This window comes from Sarcophilus harrisii, chromosome 2 (assembly GCF_902635505.1).
Source record: "Sarcophilus harrisii chromosome 2, mSarHar1.11, whole genome shotgun sequence".
In the NCBI taxonomy this organism is placed as follows: domain Eukaryota; kingdom Metazoa; phylum Chordata; class Mammalia; order Dasyuromorphia; family Dasyuridae; genus Sarcophilus; species Sarcophilus harrisii.
This window is the reverse complement of record NC_045427.1, coordinates 174,674,217-174,690,986: the sequence shown is the minus strand read 5'-3', so window position 1 is coordinate 174,690,986 and position 16,770 is coordinate 174,674,217. Positions and strand designations below refer to the sequence as shown.

The 16,770-nt window shown below is 32.3% G+C and overlaps 1 protein-coding gene across 2 annotated transcripts in view; it reads right to left on the bottom strand.

Annotated features, from left to right (window-relative positions):
- Window positions 1–16,770, bottom strand: part of CSMD1 (CUB and Sushi multiple domains 1) — a 2,563,917-nt gene that overhangs the window by 255,148 nt on the left and 2,291,999 nt on the right. For both annotated transcript variants that reach the window (XM_031949178.1, XM_031949179.1), the window contains exon 42: window positions 10,285–10,473. In XM_031949178.1, the coding sequence (XP_031805038.1) occupies window positions 10,285–10,473 (189 nt within the window). The remainder of the gene's footprint in view (window positions 1–10,284; window positions 10,474–16,770) is intronic.

Sequence of the window (16,770 nt, the reverse complement as noted above, 5' to 3'; positions counted from 1 at the left end):
GCACAGTAAATGTTAAATATGAGGAAAAACATTTTCCTTGAACTCAAAGTGAAATTTTGAATGAATTATTACTCTACTCCTTCAGGGTAGCAAAGTATAGTAGATATAAATCAATGAGTAAAACTATCCAAAATTCTGCCAGAAAATTTAATATTCGCAACTTTGTTTAAATTTTTCACACTAAACATAGTAATAATCTTTTCCCCTCTTTTTATTACACTTAATGAGTCCATAATTATAGTTGGTGTATTAATTACTTGGCTTCACTAGTGAAAGTGAGATAAAAGAATATATTATTATACCAAGGCAATGCACTCTTTAATCAAGATACCAATATATAACTACCACAACTTCTAAGAGAACTTCTTTTGATGGAAACTCTTAGAAAATAAGCAATTGCTTTCAAATTAAATCAAAACTAACAATTACTAAGCTTCTATTACCAACCAAACAAACATGTGCCAGGCTGGAATTGTTTTTTCTAATATATATATATATATTTTGTTACTTAGTATTCTTCATGATTATTTTAGTAACTGTCATAAGCACTACATGTTTATTGAATTAAATTTAACTAGATGGTCTCCCTTATACTTAAATTTAATGACCACATAAGGAAAAGATGTCTGCATTGTAGAGAAAAGCAGTTCAATCTTAATTCCATAAACATTGATATTGTCAGGAGATACCAGGCCTGCATCATTCATCCTGGGTTCCTACAATTCTCTCCAAAAAAATGAAATCTTAAATAACTTGGGTTTCACCACTATCTCTGCTTTACCCAAGGTAAATTTCACAGGTTTATTCCCAAAGGATAAGAGGATAATTACGATCCTGAGTCAAGGTTAAACAGGTACTTTTTACCATCCAAGTCTCCAGGAGGTATAAAAACCTTCAGCAGCAGATTGGAGTCACTTGAAAAAAAAAGCTGTGGCTTATTGCTGATTTCACTTCACACATTGGAAAATGTGATTATAACACACAAAAATCACCTAAAAGGGGAGCCATAATGCTATGCCTCAGTGAAGGAATTAGACATAAAATATTATCTATTAGTTTGTGTGACTATATTCACACATATACATATATATATATAGTATGTTTGATTCCTCTATTCCCTAATGCACATACTTAAATATTTAATTATTAGTACAGTGTTACTACTACGATAATAGTATTCATTTTAGAGATGGAAAAATTTAAACAAAGAATGACTAGCCCAACATCAAATTATTTTGTGGTAGAGTTAGGATTAAAACCAGGAAACTTTGATTAGTTTTTATCTTGACTCCATGACTGTCTTTTAGTACTTCCTAATTGAGTAAATAATACTATCACTCAGTTAATACTATAAAGTGTTATAGAGTATTCATTGATTTCCACAGTCATGTACGTAGCTCCTCATTAGGAAATTCTCTCTTTCAAAACATATTAGCAACTTCCATCTAATTTGGAAACACTTAATAATGAAATACATATTTCAGTGACTTTCCCAAGTTCACTCAAAAGGTATAGTATGTGTCAGATTTGGGACTGAAAGTAAATTGTATGTCCAGGAGAGTTCTCTTTTAACAATATGCCATACTGTCATATAAGGTAACAAATACTACTTTTTTTTTTACTCTTTTTGCAAAAAGCAGTTTAGGAGAAAAATAATGAGTTCTGTATTGAACACATTGAGCTTAAGATGTCTACTGGACACCCCTTTTTAGATGTCCAAAAGATAGTTGGAGATGTGATACTGAAGATTAGCTGAGGTTTGGGCAGGATAGGTACATTTCAGAATTATCAGCCCAAAGTTGGAAATTCAATTCATGGGATCTAATGAAATTTTCAAATGAGCTAGTATCGAGGGGAAAAAAGAAGAAGGCAGGACAATAACAATAAAAGGGAATGATCTGGCTGAGGATCCAGTAAAATAGACTGAAGAGTAAATACACAGGCAGGAAGAAAACCAGTAGAGATTTGTGTCCCCAAAACCTTAAAGTAATCAAGGAGGATAAGATAATCAACAATATCAAAGCCACAGAAGTTTTGAGGAGAATGAGGATTAAGAAAAAGCCATTGAATGTCTGAAAAGAGATCATTTATGACAATGGAGAGACAAGTTTTAGTGGAATAATAAGGCAAGATTAATTGTAAGGAACTAGAGAGTGAGAAGAAAGTAGAAGTTACTCTTATAGAAGGCCTTTTCAAATTTAGTCCCAGAAAGCAGAAAAAATAATAGAGTGATGATTAATAGAGATGAAAGGATTAAGGGGAGGGTTTTCCCTTCTTTGGATAGAGGAGGCATGATCATGTTTGTAGATAGTGGAGAATGAGACAATAAATTGTAAGTAAGTGAAAGATTGGAGATGAGAGAGAGAGTACTTTGTTAGAGAAGATGGGGGGGAACAGGATCATTTGATCAGATAGCTATGGTTTGGAGGAGGGCCAACTCATGTGAGACAGTGGTGAAGGAAGAGATAATTAATGCAGAAGATACATGAGTGACCCAATATGGGGAATAAGGGAGATGAGGGCAATCTTGGCAAATTGCTTCAATTGTTTCTGTAAAATATGAAGCAAGATTCTTAATTGAGAAGTTATGTGGTATAACTATAGGCATAAGGACAGATGAAAGGTTTAGTATAGTTGCCATGGAAAGTGAGATAAGACAAATATATACCTAGTAACAGAAAAGGTTAATATGAGATTGTATGTGGTAGACCTAGGCAAAACTAGGAAAATTGGGTGACACAATGGATAATGTTGACTTATCTTTCTGAGTTTAAATCTGGCCAAAGATACTTACTAATTTTGTGTTCCTGGACAAGTTACTCAATGCTGTTTGCCTTAGTTTCCTCATCTATAAATGGATAAATGGGCTGAAGAAGTAAACATGTACAACTCCAGTATGTTTGCCAAGAAAATACCAAATGAGGTCATGAAGAAGTTACTGAAATGACTACACAACAACATAGGCAAAACTGTTAAGTGATTTTCTCCTCCTTCATTACTTTATCCAGTCCAACATATGTAGGAGAGGTGGTAGTGAATGGTGGGAGACATCCAAGGTGGAGGCATGGCAAGGTATGAACAGCAAAATGATAAGAGAGAAAGGTATTCAAGAAAGAAGGGCAGTATAGTTGAATTGCTTCACCAACACTTCAAGATGGGGAAAAGAGGAGAAAGTGGCTAGTGCAAGAGAAATGGCTTGAGATAATTGAAGAGTTAAGAAATTGGAGGTGAAAATACAAATGAAGAATTGGATTTTGTAAGGGAAAGTAAAATGAGAACTGAAAAGTCAATAGTTTAGGGTCTGATGACTATTTGGAAATGCCATTTGGGGAATGAACTAGGGTTTTTTATTGGTTGTTGGTGGTTTGGTTTGGTTTTAAATTGAGTTAGTGAAAAAGAACATGAAATAAACCTGAGATTGGGAAAGATTTTAAAAGCTAAACATGAATTTATATATTTAAGAGTTGAAATGGAATCACTAGAACCTGGACTTTAATAAGAGTTTCAATTTTCAGTGGTAAAGTTGGAAGTCAGATTGAGAAGCATGATTCAGTTTGAGACATAATCATACAGTGAGACAATGGAGTCAGTTAGGTGAAGAAAGTTTCTTCTAGACAACTTAAAAAGATTGAAAATGAGGAAGCTACTTAAGGTTTTGGATTATATCTCTTTCATAAGCATGAAAATCCATAAGTGGTGACTGAATCCACCCATTTGGGAGATTAATTTGCTAGAGTCATGCTATAAAGGAGAGGAGAGAGATTTAACTTTGATCTTCAGGAAAAGATGCAAAGAGAGTTTCAAATAAATTAATGGGCAAAGATATGACAGCAGATTCTGGCTCCCAGATGTTATGTCAGTAGAGAGAGAGCAAATGACTTTCTTGGTTTAAGAGATGACAACCTGGAAGAAAGGAACTGTAGAAGTTCTTTCTTGGTTTAAGAGATGACAACCTAGAAGAAAGGAACTAGAGAGGGAGGTAAACACAAAGCTCTACCATTAGCTTTTGCCAGAGAACAGCAGTGGAATTCCCAGAGTTCTTGACTTACTACCCAAGGAAAATACTGAAAATTATAGTAGGAGAATTTGTGGTTTTTCACTATTTTAATCAGTTAAGTTTTTATAATCCAAACAGCCTCTGAGTTACTTTCCAATTCTAAGAGTTGGTGAATCTTGATACTTCCTTATACTAGCAAAAACTTAGTTCTGGAACATAATTCAACATCTCGAGTCTCAGTGTCCCTACATATAAGCTAGGGGGACTGATGACTTCTTTGCCAACTATGAGTCTTCAGATAAGAAACTTACATGAAGTATTTTGTAAACCATAAGGTTCTAATAAATATAAGTTCCTGCCATTTGAGAACAAAAGCAAACATCCTTTTATCAACCTCCACAAAATGAATATTGGATGATTTGATAATTGTTTTGTTTTCTAAGTAAGTAGCATATATTTGTTTGCATTCAGTATTGCAAGTTGTCAGTTCTATTACTGAATATTCAAAGATAGGTTCTCACATTATTTAAATCTCAATCTAAATTCCCTAGGACAAATTACAAAGCAAAACAAACAAACAAAAAATAACTATGCAATTATTTTGATTGAGGAAGACATTTATTGGTTAATAAAATTTTGTTATTTATACTTCAAATGTGGATATTAGAGCTATTACTTGTAATCAAATGCAGCATAATGTAAATGAACAAAAAAGACTTCTCTAATTAATGAATTAACATATCTATATTTCTTTTGACAAATATTTTAAGTTTTACATAATAATGGATCATTCTATTTTCAAACCACATGGAATTATTTAAACTAACATTTTTTATCTATATTTGAGGAAAATAACTGGAATCCTAAGTGATATTCTTAATAAATATTCATTTTTGGTGTCCTTATTTGGTATTAATCAATATTTGCTCTTCCTGCTTACCTTTTCCTCTTAGAATATCTAGATTCCTCCGAAGTTCAGCTAAAGAGAAAACTCCATAAGAAGACTTATTAAACTAACTTTTATTTTCCAAATACTTAAATAAATACATGTTGTCTCTGACAATAGAATATAAACTCTTTGAAGGTAGGAAATTACATTTTCAGATCCTCTATGCCTGCATCACAGTAATTACTTAGTAAAGGCTTAGTGATAGACAATATCTGAGTGGATACAAAATTAGGATTCTTGAAAATTACTGGAGAAAATTGAAAAGGAGTTTTCTACAGACCTCTTTTCTGCATTTGATGCTCATAAATCTACTGCATTTGAATTTTATTTTCTCTATTTTAGCAGCTCTAAGATTTCTCAATGTATTTGCTCTATCTAGAAAAAATAAATCTGTAAATAACATATTTTAAAGAACCTTCTAGATTAAAGGAAAGAAACAGAATCTAGAAAGTCAGGTAGGGAATGTCAAATGCATTGCTTCTTTCTTTATTAATCAATTATTATTTTGTCATCTTTCAGGAAAAAGAAATAGGCATGAAACTGTGTAAAGAACACTGGACTTGATTTGATGTTTCAACTTTTAAATATCCTATCCAGTTAAGATAGAAAAGTCACTTGATCTTTCTGATACCCAGATATTGTAATGGATAAAGTGCTACAAGTCTCTGGAGTCATGGAGACCATGAGGGGTTCAAAGCTTGTCTTATAACTTCAGTAACTGTGTGAGTCTTCATAAACCAATTAATTTCTCTGTTAAATGAGCTTTAGTTTTCTATAAAATGAAAATAATAGCATTTGTAATACTTATTTCAGAGAGTTCTTGGTATAAAGCAAATGACTTAAGATATATCAAATGCTTTATAAAACTTAAAATATCCTATAAATTCCATTATGAGACTAATATTCCTCTTTCTACATATCTTATAGCACTACTGTCAGAACAATCCCAAATCCTATGACATCCTTGCTAAAAATTTTAGTCATTTTACATATTATTAACAATAAAGAAAGAGGGAGAGGGAGAGAAGAGAGAGAGAGAGATAGAAAAAGAGAGAGAGAGAGATATGAAATTTTATTTGATTCATATAACATTCCTCTATGTTAGTTGCTATTACATCCCCAATTTATAAATGAGAAAACAGAATTTTGGAGTACTTAAATGACTTTCCCAGGATCATACACTTAGTATGTAGATAAGGTGATAGTTAAACACATGTTTTGCTGACCATAAGGCTCTCACATTGTCATACTGCCTACATTATCTGTTTTTCCCCTAAAGAGATATTAAATTTAACAAACAAAATGCCTCTGGCTTGAGGATGATTCTTTGAGTTTGTAAATTAGATATATAAATAGGAGAGAATTTTAACGTACCTCAAATTCTACTCAGCAAAACATTATGATATCTTGAATAAAATAATCCTTAGATGATGTAACCATACATAGATTTCATTTTTTCTTCAAATAAAATAAGATTTTTAGTTTTAAAGGAAGAACCAATCATAAAAATATATTATAGTTCTTATTCATAAAAAATAAAATTCATTAAAAAATCATAAAAAATTATTGATTACATGAAAAGTAGAGTGCAAACATAAATGAACCAACTCAATCAAAAAACACGTATAATTGAAAAAATAATAAATGCATTGTTAGATAATAGCAAAAAAATGAGAATAAGGTCTGAGCCCCCTCCATAGGTTATTTGACAATTAGCATTGAAAGTGATACTACTGTATTCAAATTGTCTTGGTTGCTCTGTAGAGGAGGGAAAGGTAGTTTTTATTGTACTGTTACCTCTAGGATTTTTAGTGAGTCGGTGTCCCATACTATCCCTGTGGTTTTCTTGGCAAAGATACCAGAATGGTTTGCCATAAGTAATTCACCCAGAAGCATAGCATTAGCAAGTGTCTGAGATCAAAATGTGAACTCAGATCTTCTTGATTCTAAACATAGACTTCTATTCAGTGGATTTTCTGGCTTGGGGGTGGAGTGGTTTAGGTTGACAGATAAGAGAAAGAAGTTATCTGGGCCTGTAACTTCACTGTGTAGGGAATCTCAGAAGAAAGTCTCCCTAACCACCTCCATCCCCCAAATACAGATAAGTACTTCCTCTGCAATTTATTGCCTTAGAGAGTTTTCTGAATCAATGAGAAGTTAAGTGACTTTCTCAGGATTACATTGTCAATACAGGTAAGGAGGAGTCCTGGAAATCTCTTCTGAACATCTCCAGTTGTAACTCTCTATTCTTTATGATACACTATCTCTTTTGATATTATCTTTATAGAAAATTCAAATGACAAGTTATTTTGTCATATTAATAGCCTAATTCTGAGCCTAAATGCTGGATTCTTAACCACTTCATTTTGATAAGAAATGTATTCATTGTTGAGTTAGTGATGATCTATCTGATCTCATTCTTGGATTTGTGTCTTCATTATTGTTAAAAAAAAAAAAAAAAGTGTTAAAGACAAAACTCTCTTTACTCTAATGTAGAGGGTCACAGTCAGTGGGGAAACTCTAGGTAAGGTATAAGACACTTCAGCCCAGAGGGAACTGGCTAACAATGTCTGGTTCGGCTCCCCATCTCCCCTAAGGGCTTTTGGCCTCTCTGAGAAGTCGGGGGGGGGGGGGTAGTGACAACCTCTGTTGAGATTGAAGCAGGGTAATACCAGGTGGAAGAGTAATACCAGCTGGCAAACTACATACAATAGAAAGTTGTTTATGTGATCTCACATGCTCAGTGTTGTTTTTGTTACATTATATATAGGAGAAAATCCTTGAAATAAACGGACTCCATTTTTCCACCATCCTTAGGAATACCCCCTCATCACTTCTCCACTAGAAAGGTATTATCTTAATCACTCTGGCATGGGATTCTAGAAAGCAATGGTATGTTTTGTTACCCCAACTTGGGGGCTGTAGAAAGCAAGACACAACACTCTAAGACATTGTAACTTAAAAGATAGAATCCAAGGAATTCAAACTAAAATTGAATGGAAAAAGTAGATCTATTAGCTTGAAAAGTTCAAATAAATTTGCTGATTATTTCAATTTAGAATAATACAGACTTTTAAATGGGAAACAATAATTGAAAATATTCATAGAAAATTTTGTTTCTAATGGTAAAAGGAACCAGTTATATCTGAATTAATGTATACTACTGTTGAGTTTATTTCTTCTAAATATTAATTTTAGAAAATGTTCTGTTTACAAATTCTTAAGTATGTGATAGACTCAAGATTAGGGAATTATTTAATACAGGATAATTTTTTAAGGCTAGTAATGAAAAAGTAGAGCAATATTGAAAAAATGTCTACCTGTTTGCATTTTCAACCTTCAACAGAAATTCAAATATAGCTAGATTCCTTTCCTTTTGGACCACTAGCTTATATGTATTTAGCATTTCAAAGACTGGCAAAAGCTAATAATTTCATTTATTGTTTTCCATAGAAAGGAACAGTATTGATCAGTATTTAAATGTCAGTTTTATTATACTCTCTGTGATTCATTTATTTCTTGCATAATTCATTTAAGCAAATAGTAGTAGATTGAGAGAGAGCCTAAAAGTTGGACAAATTTGGTTTACATTTATGTTTGATACATACTGACTATATAATCCTGGCAAGTCATTTCTTTCAATGCCCTATGACAGTGGATTTCAAACATTTTGGTTTCAGGACTTCTTTATACACTTAAAAATTACTGAGGACTTCAAATATATTTTGTTTATGTGAGTTATACCCATCAATATTTTGTCTACTAAAAGAGTAAAATTAATATTAAAATATTCACTTATTAATTTATTTAAAATAACAATAATAAGCCAAGACATTCATATAAGCTATATTTTAATGAAAATAACTATCGTTCAAAATAAAAAAACATTGATAAGACTAACATAGTTTTACATATTTTTTGCAAATTTCTTTAATGTCTCCTTGAAAGAAAGCTCCTTGATTCTCAAGTTTTCTTCTGCATTTAATCTGTTGTGATATGTTGTTTTGATTGAAGTATATGAAAAGAAAAAATCTATCCTCATGCAAATATATAGTTGAAAATGAGAGAAGTATTTAATAGGTAAATAATATATTACTATGAAAATACTTTAGACCTTTGATTTATTATGAATATCAAAAGATTCCCTGAAAAGATCTTGAACACCCCCCAGGGATACAGAGACCACATTCTCAGAGTTTCCACTCTGGAGGATTCTCTAAGACTTCATAAAAAAGGTACTTACCCATATTCATAGGTCCTCTCTTGAGAGTTACTTATACCAATAAAATCACAGGGACAGTTGTTGTTTCTATCTTTATGTGCTAGGTACTTCATTGAAAGGAATATTTTTTCAAACTTTAAATTGTAGTCATTTTATCTTCTTTATTAAATTTATTTTTAATTGATATATATGTACATATATATTTATTTTCTTTACATGACATTTATTTTCAAATATATCTCTTCTCACTTCCCTACCCAGGAGGAAATGCCTTGTATCAATTAATAAAAATGAGAGGGGAAAATGTTTTTAAATTAGCCAATAGATCTTCTAAGTCTGAAAGCATATGAAATATCCCATATTTGTAGTTTCCAAGTCAAGATTAAATTTCTAATTAAATTTCATAATTTACTATAACTATCTTAAAGTTTTAAGTGATCAGTTTCTCCTCAAACACATGGAATACAGGTATTCAAGGACTTTATTGTTTAGATTCTATTCCACACTTGTCTCTCTATTCTTCTAGATGAAATTTGTATTTCAACTAAATTGGACTATAATTGCAGAAAACCCTTACTTTCTTGCCTTTGCATCATTATTCTTGCTAATTTCTCTAACTGAAATACTTACCTTTTCCACTTACCCATTAACCCTTCTTTACAATTTTGTCTCTTAAAATATTTCCAAAGACTCAAACTTTCTCCTCTTACACTAGTTGACTTTAAGCTTCCTTAGTTTCTATTTTCCAAACTAGATCTTAATCTCTTTTCTCTGAGCCTCATAATAAATCTCTATTAAAAGAAGGTACTAATACCCTAGCATCTAGTACAGATTTGTATAATCTTGCCTTATTTTAAGCTACTTGGAAGGAGGAACTATATCTCCTTTACTTTCATATTTCCCTACAAAGCCTAGCAGAACAGTACAATAAATTCTAGTTATTTTGCAGAATAAATTTGCACAAATAATTATTTTTACAGTAAATAATAATTAATGCATGAATATTAATATATATAATGGTGAGTATGTGGGAAAACATTTTTTAAAACATGAAAAGAGTACACAACAGCATCAAAAGAAAGAAAAAGAACTACTATGACAAATTTACTAACATACCATCACATCGTGGGAAGGGATAATTCCAATTTCTGTTGATCCCATGCTGACAAGTAAGGACAGGATGACCTATTAGAACATATCCAGGGTAGCATTCAAATGATATGGATTGTCCTACACTGTAATCCGAGTTGACCATATACCCATTTTGAAATGGTGGCGGATCGGGGCAATTTTGTAACTCATAAGCTGAAGAAAACAAAAGAAACAAACAAACAAACATACAAAAAAAAAGCTCATGTTTATTACATTAAGTTAGAAGGCATCAAGTAATTGAAGATATTACTGTACTTAGCCAAAATTAATTGCCTGACTGATCAGTTATGACTACAAAATAAATAGAACACCCCAATTATTGCAGGTAATTCACAGATTCTATATGATGGTTTAATTTAACACTTTAAATATTTTATTAGTATTTCTAAAAAAATTTACTCTAAAGAACTTTGTTTTTTGTTAAATAAAGGAAACATATGGCCCCATTTTCCTTTCTAAAAACAATTTATTGAAATATCTTAAAAAGTGACATTTTCAAGTCACCAAGTGCATTAAGAACTGTTATGACAGCTCTTGCTTACAAGAAATGTTTACTCTGGAGGCAACAAAGAACATAAGCAAGAAAAGATTTGAAATATATTTAGAAAGAAGGATATACAAAATGAATGTCATGAAAATGCAATATAAATTCCAATAAAGAGAACATATAATAACTTTTTTTGGTTGTTAATGTTAACATCTTTCATTTTTGAGTATACTTCATAGATTCATAGAATTGCAAAATCACATCTTTCTATAGGAAAGGTAAAGGCATTCTAATTTACTTCGCATCTGAACAGAAATCTCTGTAAGGTCTCTAAAAAGTAATTACATTTAATTTGAACTTAAATGCCTCTAGAGGAGGGTCCTCCAAATTCACATGACAGTCCATTTTTGGGTAATTCTATTTATTCAGCAGTTTTACCACTTCTTTTTATATAGTTGCTTGTCATGTCTGACTCTTTGTGACCCCATTTGGGTTTGTCTTGGCAAGGTAGGGGAATAGTTTGCCATTTCAATCTCCAGCCCACTTTACAGTTGAGAATCTAAGGTAAAGAGGGTTAAGTGAATTGATCAGATTCACACAGCTAATAAGTGTTTGAGGTCAAATATGAACTCAGGAAAATGAGTTTTCCTCACTGCAAGCCTGGCATTCTATCAATTATGTCATTTAACTGCCTTGTCAAAAATCTAATTTTCTACCAATTCTACCAATTATCCTGTGAGGACAAAAAGAATAAATCTAATTCTACTTCCTTATAATAATAATAGATAACTAGGTGGCTTAATGGAGAGAACTAGGCCTGGAATCAAGAAGACTTGAGTTCAAATTTGGCTTCAGACATTTACTAGTTATGTGACTCTTGGCAAATCATTTTATATCTGTTTGCCTCCATTTCCTCATCTATAAAATGAAGATAATAATAGCACCCACCTCACAGGGCTCTTGTAAGGATAAATGACATATTTTTAAAAAGCTTTGCAAACCCAAAAATGCTATAAATTCTAGCTATTATTAATAATAGTTAACATTCCTACAATATTTTCATGTTTGTAAAACACTTTAATTTAACAAACTTTTGTATTAGATGTTATCATATTTTTAAATAAGGAAGTAGAGGCTCTTAAAGATTAAATGCCTTACCTTTGGTAATACAGCTAGTAAAAATTCAAAAGGGGGATTCAAAACTTGGTCACTTTTTACTCTATATGTACTCAACCACTTTACTGGATAATGTTGTTCATTTGTCATTTCAAACTCTTCATGAGCCCAAGGATTATAGCAAGTCATGACTTTCTATCCTCCACTAACCCCCAAATCCATGCCCAGTGCTTCTATGACACTGTCTATCCATCTCATCATTTGCTGTCACCTTCTCTTTTTGCCTTCAATCTTTCCCAACATCAGGGTCTATTCCATTGAGCCCTGTCTTCTCATTATGTGGATAAAGTATTTGCCAGATGAAAATCCTTCAAATACTTAAAGACAGTTCTTATGTTTTCTTGAGCCTTTTTTTACTCTTCAGGATAAACAACATTTATTCACCTAAACTGGCCTCCCCTTTCTTGATTTAGCCAAGTCTCCTCTGATAGGTGTCTTTTTGCCTTCTTACAGAGAATCATTCCCCCACACTTCTTTCTGAGGTCCTTCAGGACAGAAAGGAGTCCTTATCTGAATACGAATTGTTTGTTTGGTTGGTTGGTTGTTGTCCTTCATTCTCAAAAAGGACCAAAATGACATCATTATGTTAGAGTCAACTTACAGTGTGTCCAGCTGTGGCTGATCAAACCAATACAAGCTCAGCATGCTCTGACACAGGTTGGACAGAAATAGTCCATGTGAACATTTGGGGTAGCTTCTCTAATTCTGCACATCTTATGTTAAATCTAACCCAGACTTTTGATACTCTCAGTTATGAGGGCTTATGGAAAATTATGTTAAAATTCGATTGCCTGGAAAAGTTCATCAAATTTATGATGACATGCTTGTCCTGGTTCTGGACAATGGGCAATTCTCTCGAGCTTTCCCAATCAACAATGGAGTGAAAAAAGGATATGTACTTGTTCTCATGTTTTTTTAGGATTATGTTTTCAGCCATGTTGTCAAATACCTTCAATAAGGACAAACATGGAATCAAAATCAGCTACCACATTGATGGTAAATTCTTCAATCATGAATCAATGATTCAGTGAATGATCCATTTATTCTTTTGTACCCTGTATTCTATTGTTGTTCAGTCATTTCATCTGTGTCCAACTCTATATGACCCTATTTAGGTTTTCTTGGTGGAGAGAATAGATGATTTGCCATTTCCTTTCCCAACTCATTCACAGTTGAGGAAACTAAGGAAGTAGAATAAGTTCATTTAAAAAGTAAAGAAAATCATTTTCATTACTTTTTAAGTCATGCAAGAATATACCTCACTTCATGTAGCTCAGCTGGCACAATACATAGAATCCTTGACCTAGAGTCAGTATCTGAATTCAAATCTGACTAAGACACTTTTTAAGTTGTGTAACTTGAGCAAGTCATTTCACTTCTGTCTCAATTTCCTTTCTCTAAAATGAAGGTAATAATGCCACATTTTAGGGTTTTTGTGAGATGCAAATGAGATAATATTTGGAAAGTGCCTTACAAACCTCATTGTGCTACATATTTGTCAGCTAGTTATTTTTTCCCCAAATATAAGAATCTTATTTTTAGATTGTGGAGATATTGCTAATCTTGCTACTTTTTGGGCAAAATTTCTTACACAGAATCCCAAAATGAAAGGAGATCCTAAAATTATAGCTCAAGTGTTTCCAGTACATTCATAGAGTCATATCATTTCATCCACCATCTGATCATCTATAGCTCTTCATCAGGCTTCCAGTTTTGGTGAATTATAATTTGAAGATGGTTAATATTTACACTTTTAGTTAATCTCTTTCTGTTAATGTGTTAGTGATCACATCAGTTTTGAAATGAGTATATATAGAAATGTAGGCTTCTCCAAAACCCACCAACTTCACAAAAAAAGTTTTTATTTCCTTTTGCATTACGAGTAAGAGGTTCATGATTGCAATTTTTGAGGTAAGTTCTTTACTAGGTCTCAGTTTGACTGACATATTTATGTTAATAGTAAGAATAACTGCAAATAAACTGGTAGATGAGTGAAATTCAGTAAAGCCCAGCACTGTCTAATTATCATTTTTTAAACTGAATTATGAAAGTAATAGGTAGATCAGGGGAGTTCTGCAGACATGGAATAACAAAATTTCAAAACATTTTTATGGGGGACAATATGGAGAAATATCAGTGGGAGGTTAAAATTGTTTGGGGGATTTTACATTAGTTAAATCATCAGACATTAATTGTGGTGCTTGGTGTCAACACAGAAAGATATTAGTAGTAGAATGTCTCACAGAACCATACTTGATCCTGTTCTGTTCCATATTCTTTATCAGTAAATTAGATGAAGGGATAAATACTATAATTGGATGGCTAACCTACTAGATGGCACAATTACAATCCAAACATGATCTCAATAAGTGAGAATGATGGGATGAATACATTATTATGACAGTTTCATTAGGTTAAATGTAAAGTCTTTAAAACTTGGACTAAAAATTATCTCAGAAGTATAGGTTTGAGAGAGATAATTCATGAGAAAAAATGGGCTTTTATATGTATACAGAAATCTCAATAACAATCAGCTGTGTGATTTCATAGCTAAAATAGTCTAATGTCATCTTAGATTACATTAATATAAACACGGTATGCTACATGCTAAAAGTGGTATGCGATAGTCACTTAGGATATTGTATTTTGAGATCTTATAACATTTTAGAAAAAGTATTAACAATTTGCAATGCATCCAATTTATGCACCAAGATGGTGAGATAATTGTAAACCATATCATATTAGGGTTGATTTAAGGAATGGAAATGTTTATCCTGATGAAAAGGGATATTTGGTGGCAGTCTGGAAAGTAGAGAAAATGCAATCTTTTAGAAAGACTGTCTTTTAGAAAGAAGATGAGACATATATTATTTGACCTAAAAAGGCAAAATAGCCAATGGGAAGAAATTATAGGGAGACAGGTTTTGGTATCATGTGAAGAAAACTTTCTAACCATTAAAGCTGTCTAGTAATAGAATGAGTTACCTTAAGGGAATGTGGGAAATGATAAAGAATGATAGTGGTTTCTTTATGATTTGAGGTCTTCAAAGAGAGGCTGGTTACAATTTTTTCAGCATGTTATAGGTGGATTAAATTTTGACATGTACATAGAACTAGATGTACTCTAAAATTATTTTAACATGTAATTCTAATATCCATAATTTTATGCAAAGAAGTGGCAAAAATAGTGACAATATTCCCTGACTTTTTGGAAGTATGTTCACATTACTTGTGATTCCAAGAGAGGAATTGTGGTTCTATAAGACAATCTGAATTTTAATATCTTTATGTGTTATATCAGAATACTGAATTTGATATTTTTCTTCATTAAGACTTAGTCAATAAGTAGTTATTGATTGATGAGGGTTACAATTTAGTCTAAGAATAGAAAAGGAGGATCTATATTTATCCTTTTTTTCCCATTGATCTTACTTAAAAGGTCAACTTATGATTTATTTGTGAGTACACACATTTGGAAGAGGTTCTCCCAGAGAGACACAGAGACAAACTGGAACTCTCAAATTCTGACTAAAGATACACAAGTTTCCTTTTATGTTGTTTTCATTATTGTTGTTTGCTCTTCGTTCTTGAAGACGACCATGACATCAGAGAGGTGAAGCTGTGATATGCAAGTGAATTAGATTTAAATGAGGGAAGGCTGTGCAAAGTCACCAACCTCACTTTTTTCTACAAGTCATTTGGGTCCAGGGACAAAATATAGATCAGGATGACTGGAGATGGCCCTGCATGCAGTGGAAAACATTGGTCTTTTTAAGTTCTTTAATATGTTTCAGTTGGACTGATGCATTTATGTTAATAGTAAGAATAACTGTAAACAAGTATAAAATGTTCTGTGTATCTATCTGAGTTTGTTTCTGTGAGCATGGGAGTTTATACATAAGGCTGTAATTAGATATCTGGGTAGTTAAAATGAAGAGAAGCTAGGAGAAATAAAGAGATTGAGTGCTGGGCCTAAAGTCAGAAAGATTAATTTTCCTGAGTTCAAATCTGATCTTAGATACTTAGCTATATGAAGCAGGTCAAATTGCTTAACCCCATTTGCCTCAGTTTCGTCAACTATAAAATGAACTGGAAGAACAAATGGCAAACTATTCCAGTATCTTAGCCAACAAAACGCCAAAAGTGATCATGAAGAAATCAGACACGTCTGAACAGATAAAGATGATTATAATGTGAGCTGAGTAATATGGGAAAAGGTCAAGTAATTCTGCAAATCTATATACATTCTTGTAAAGTTTTCATTACAAGTTTACAATTTATTGTAACAATATTGTACAATTACATTACAATTTTTTTTTCAAAACTGTACTGTGAAATAAACATATAAAAGCACAAACATTCATGCTTATGAACAAATAATGCAGGTCATTTTCACTGATATGGACAGAGTTAAGTAGTTCTTTGTGTTTGAAAGAAAGACCACAATGAAATAAGTGAGGGCTGTCATTTGTCTAAAAATGAATAGAAACTGGTTTTTGAACTACTACAGGTAACAATGCAAGGCAAAGTTGCAGTAAAATACGAGGGCTTTTCGGGATTTTTTTCCCCTTTTTTTTTCTTTTTTTTCTTTTTTTGTGACTGTTCCCACTATACTCTCAGTGTGCAGCCAAATGAGATTAGTATATTCCTTTTAATCATACATTTCAGGCATATGTCTAAACATCCAAAATGAAAAGCTAAAAATACACTCCATTTGGGAGAGTCAGCAAGACTACCTAACCAGGAACACAAGAGTCCACAAACAAAAGATGTATCTGGATATGTTC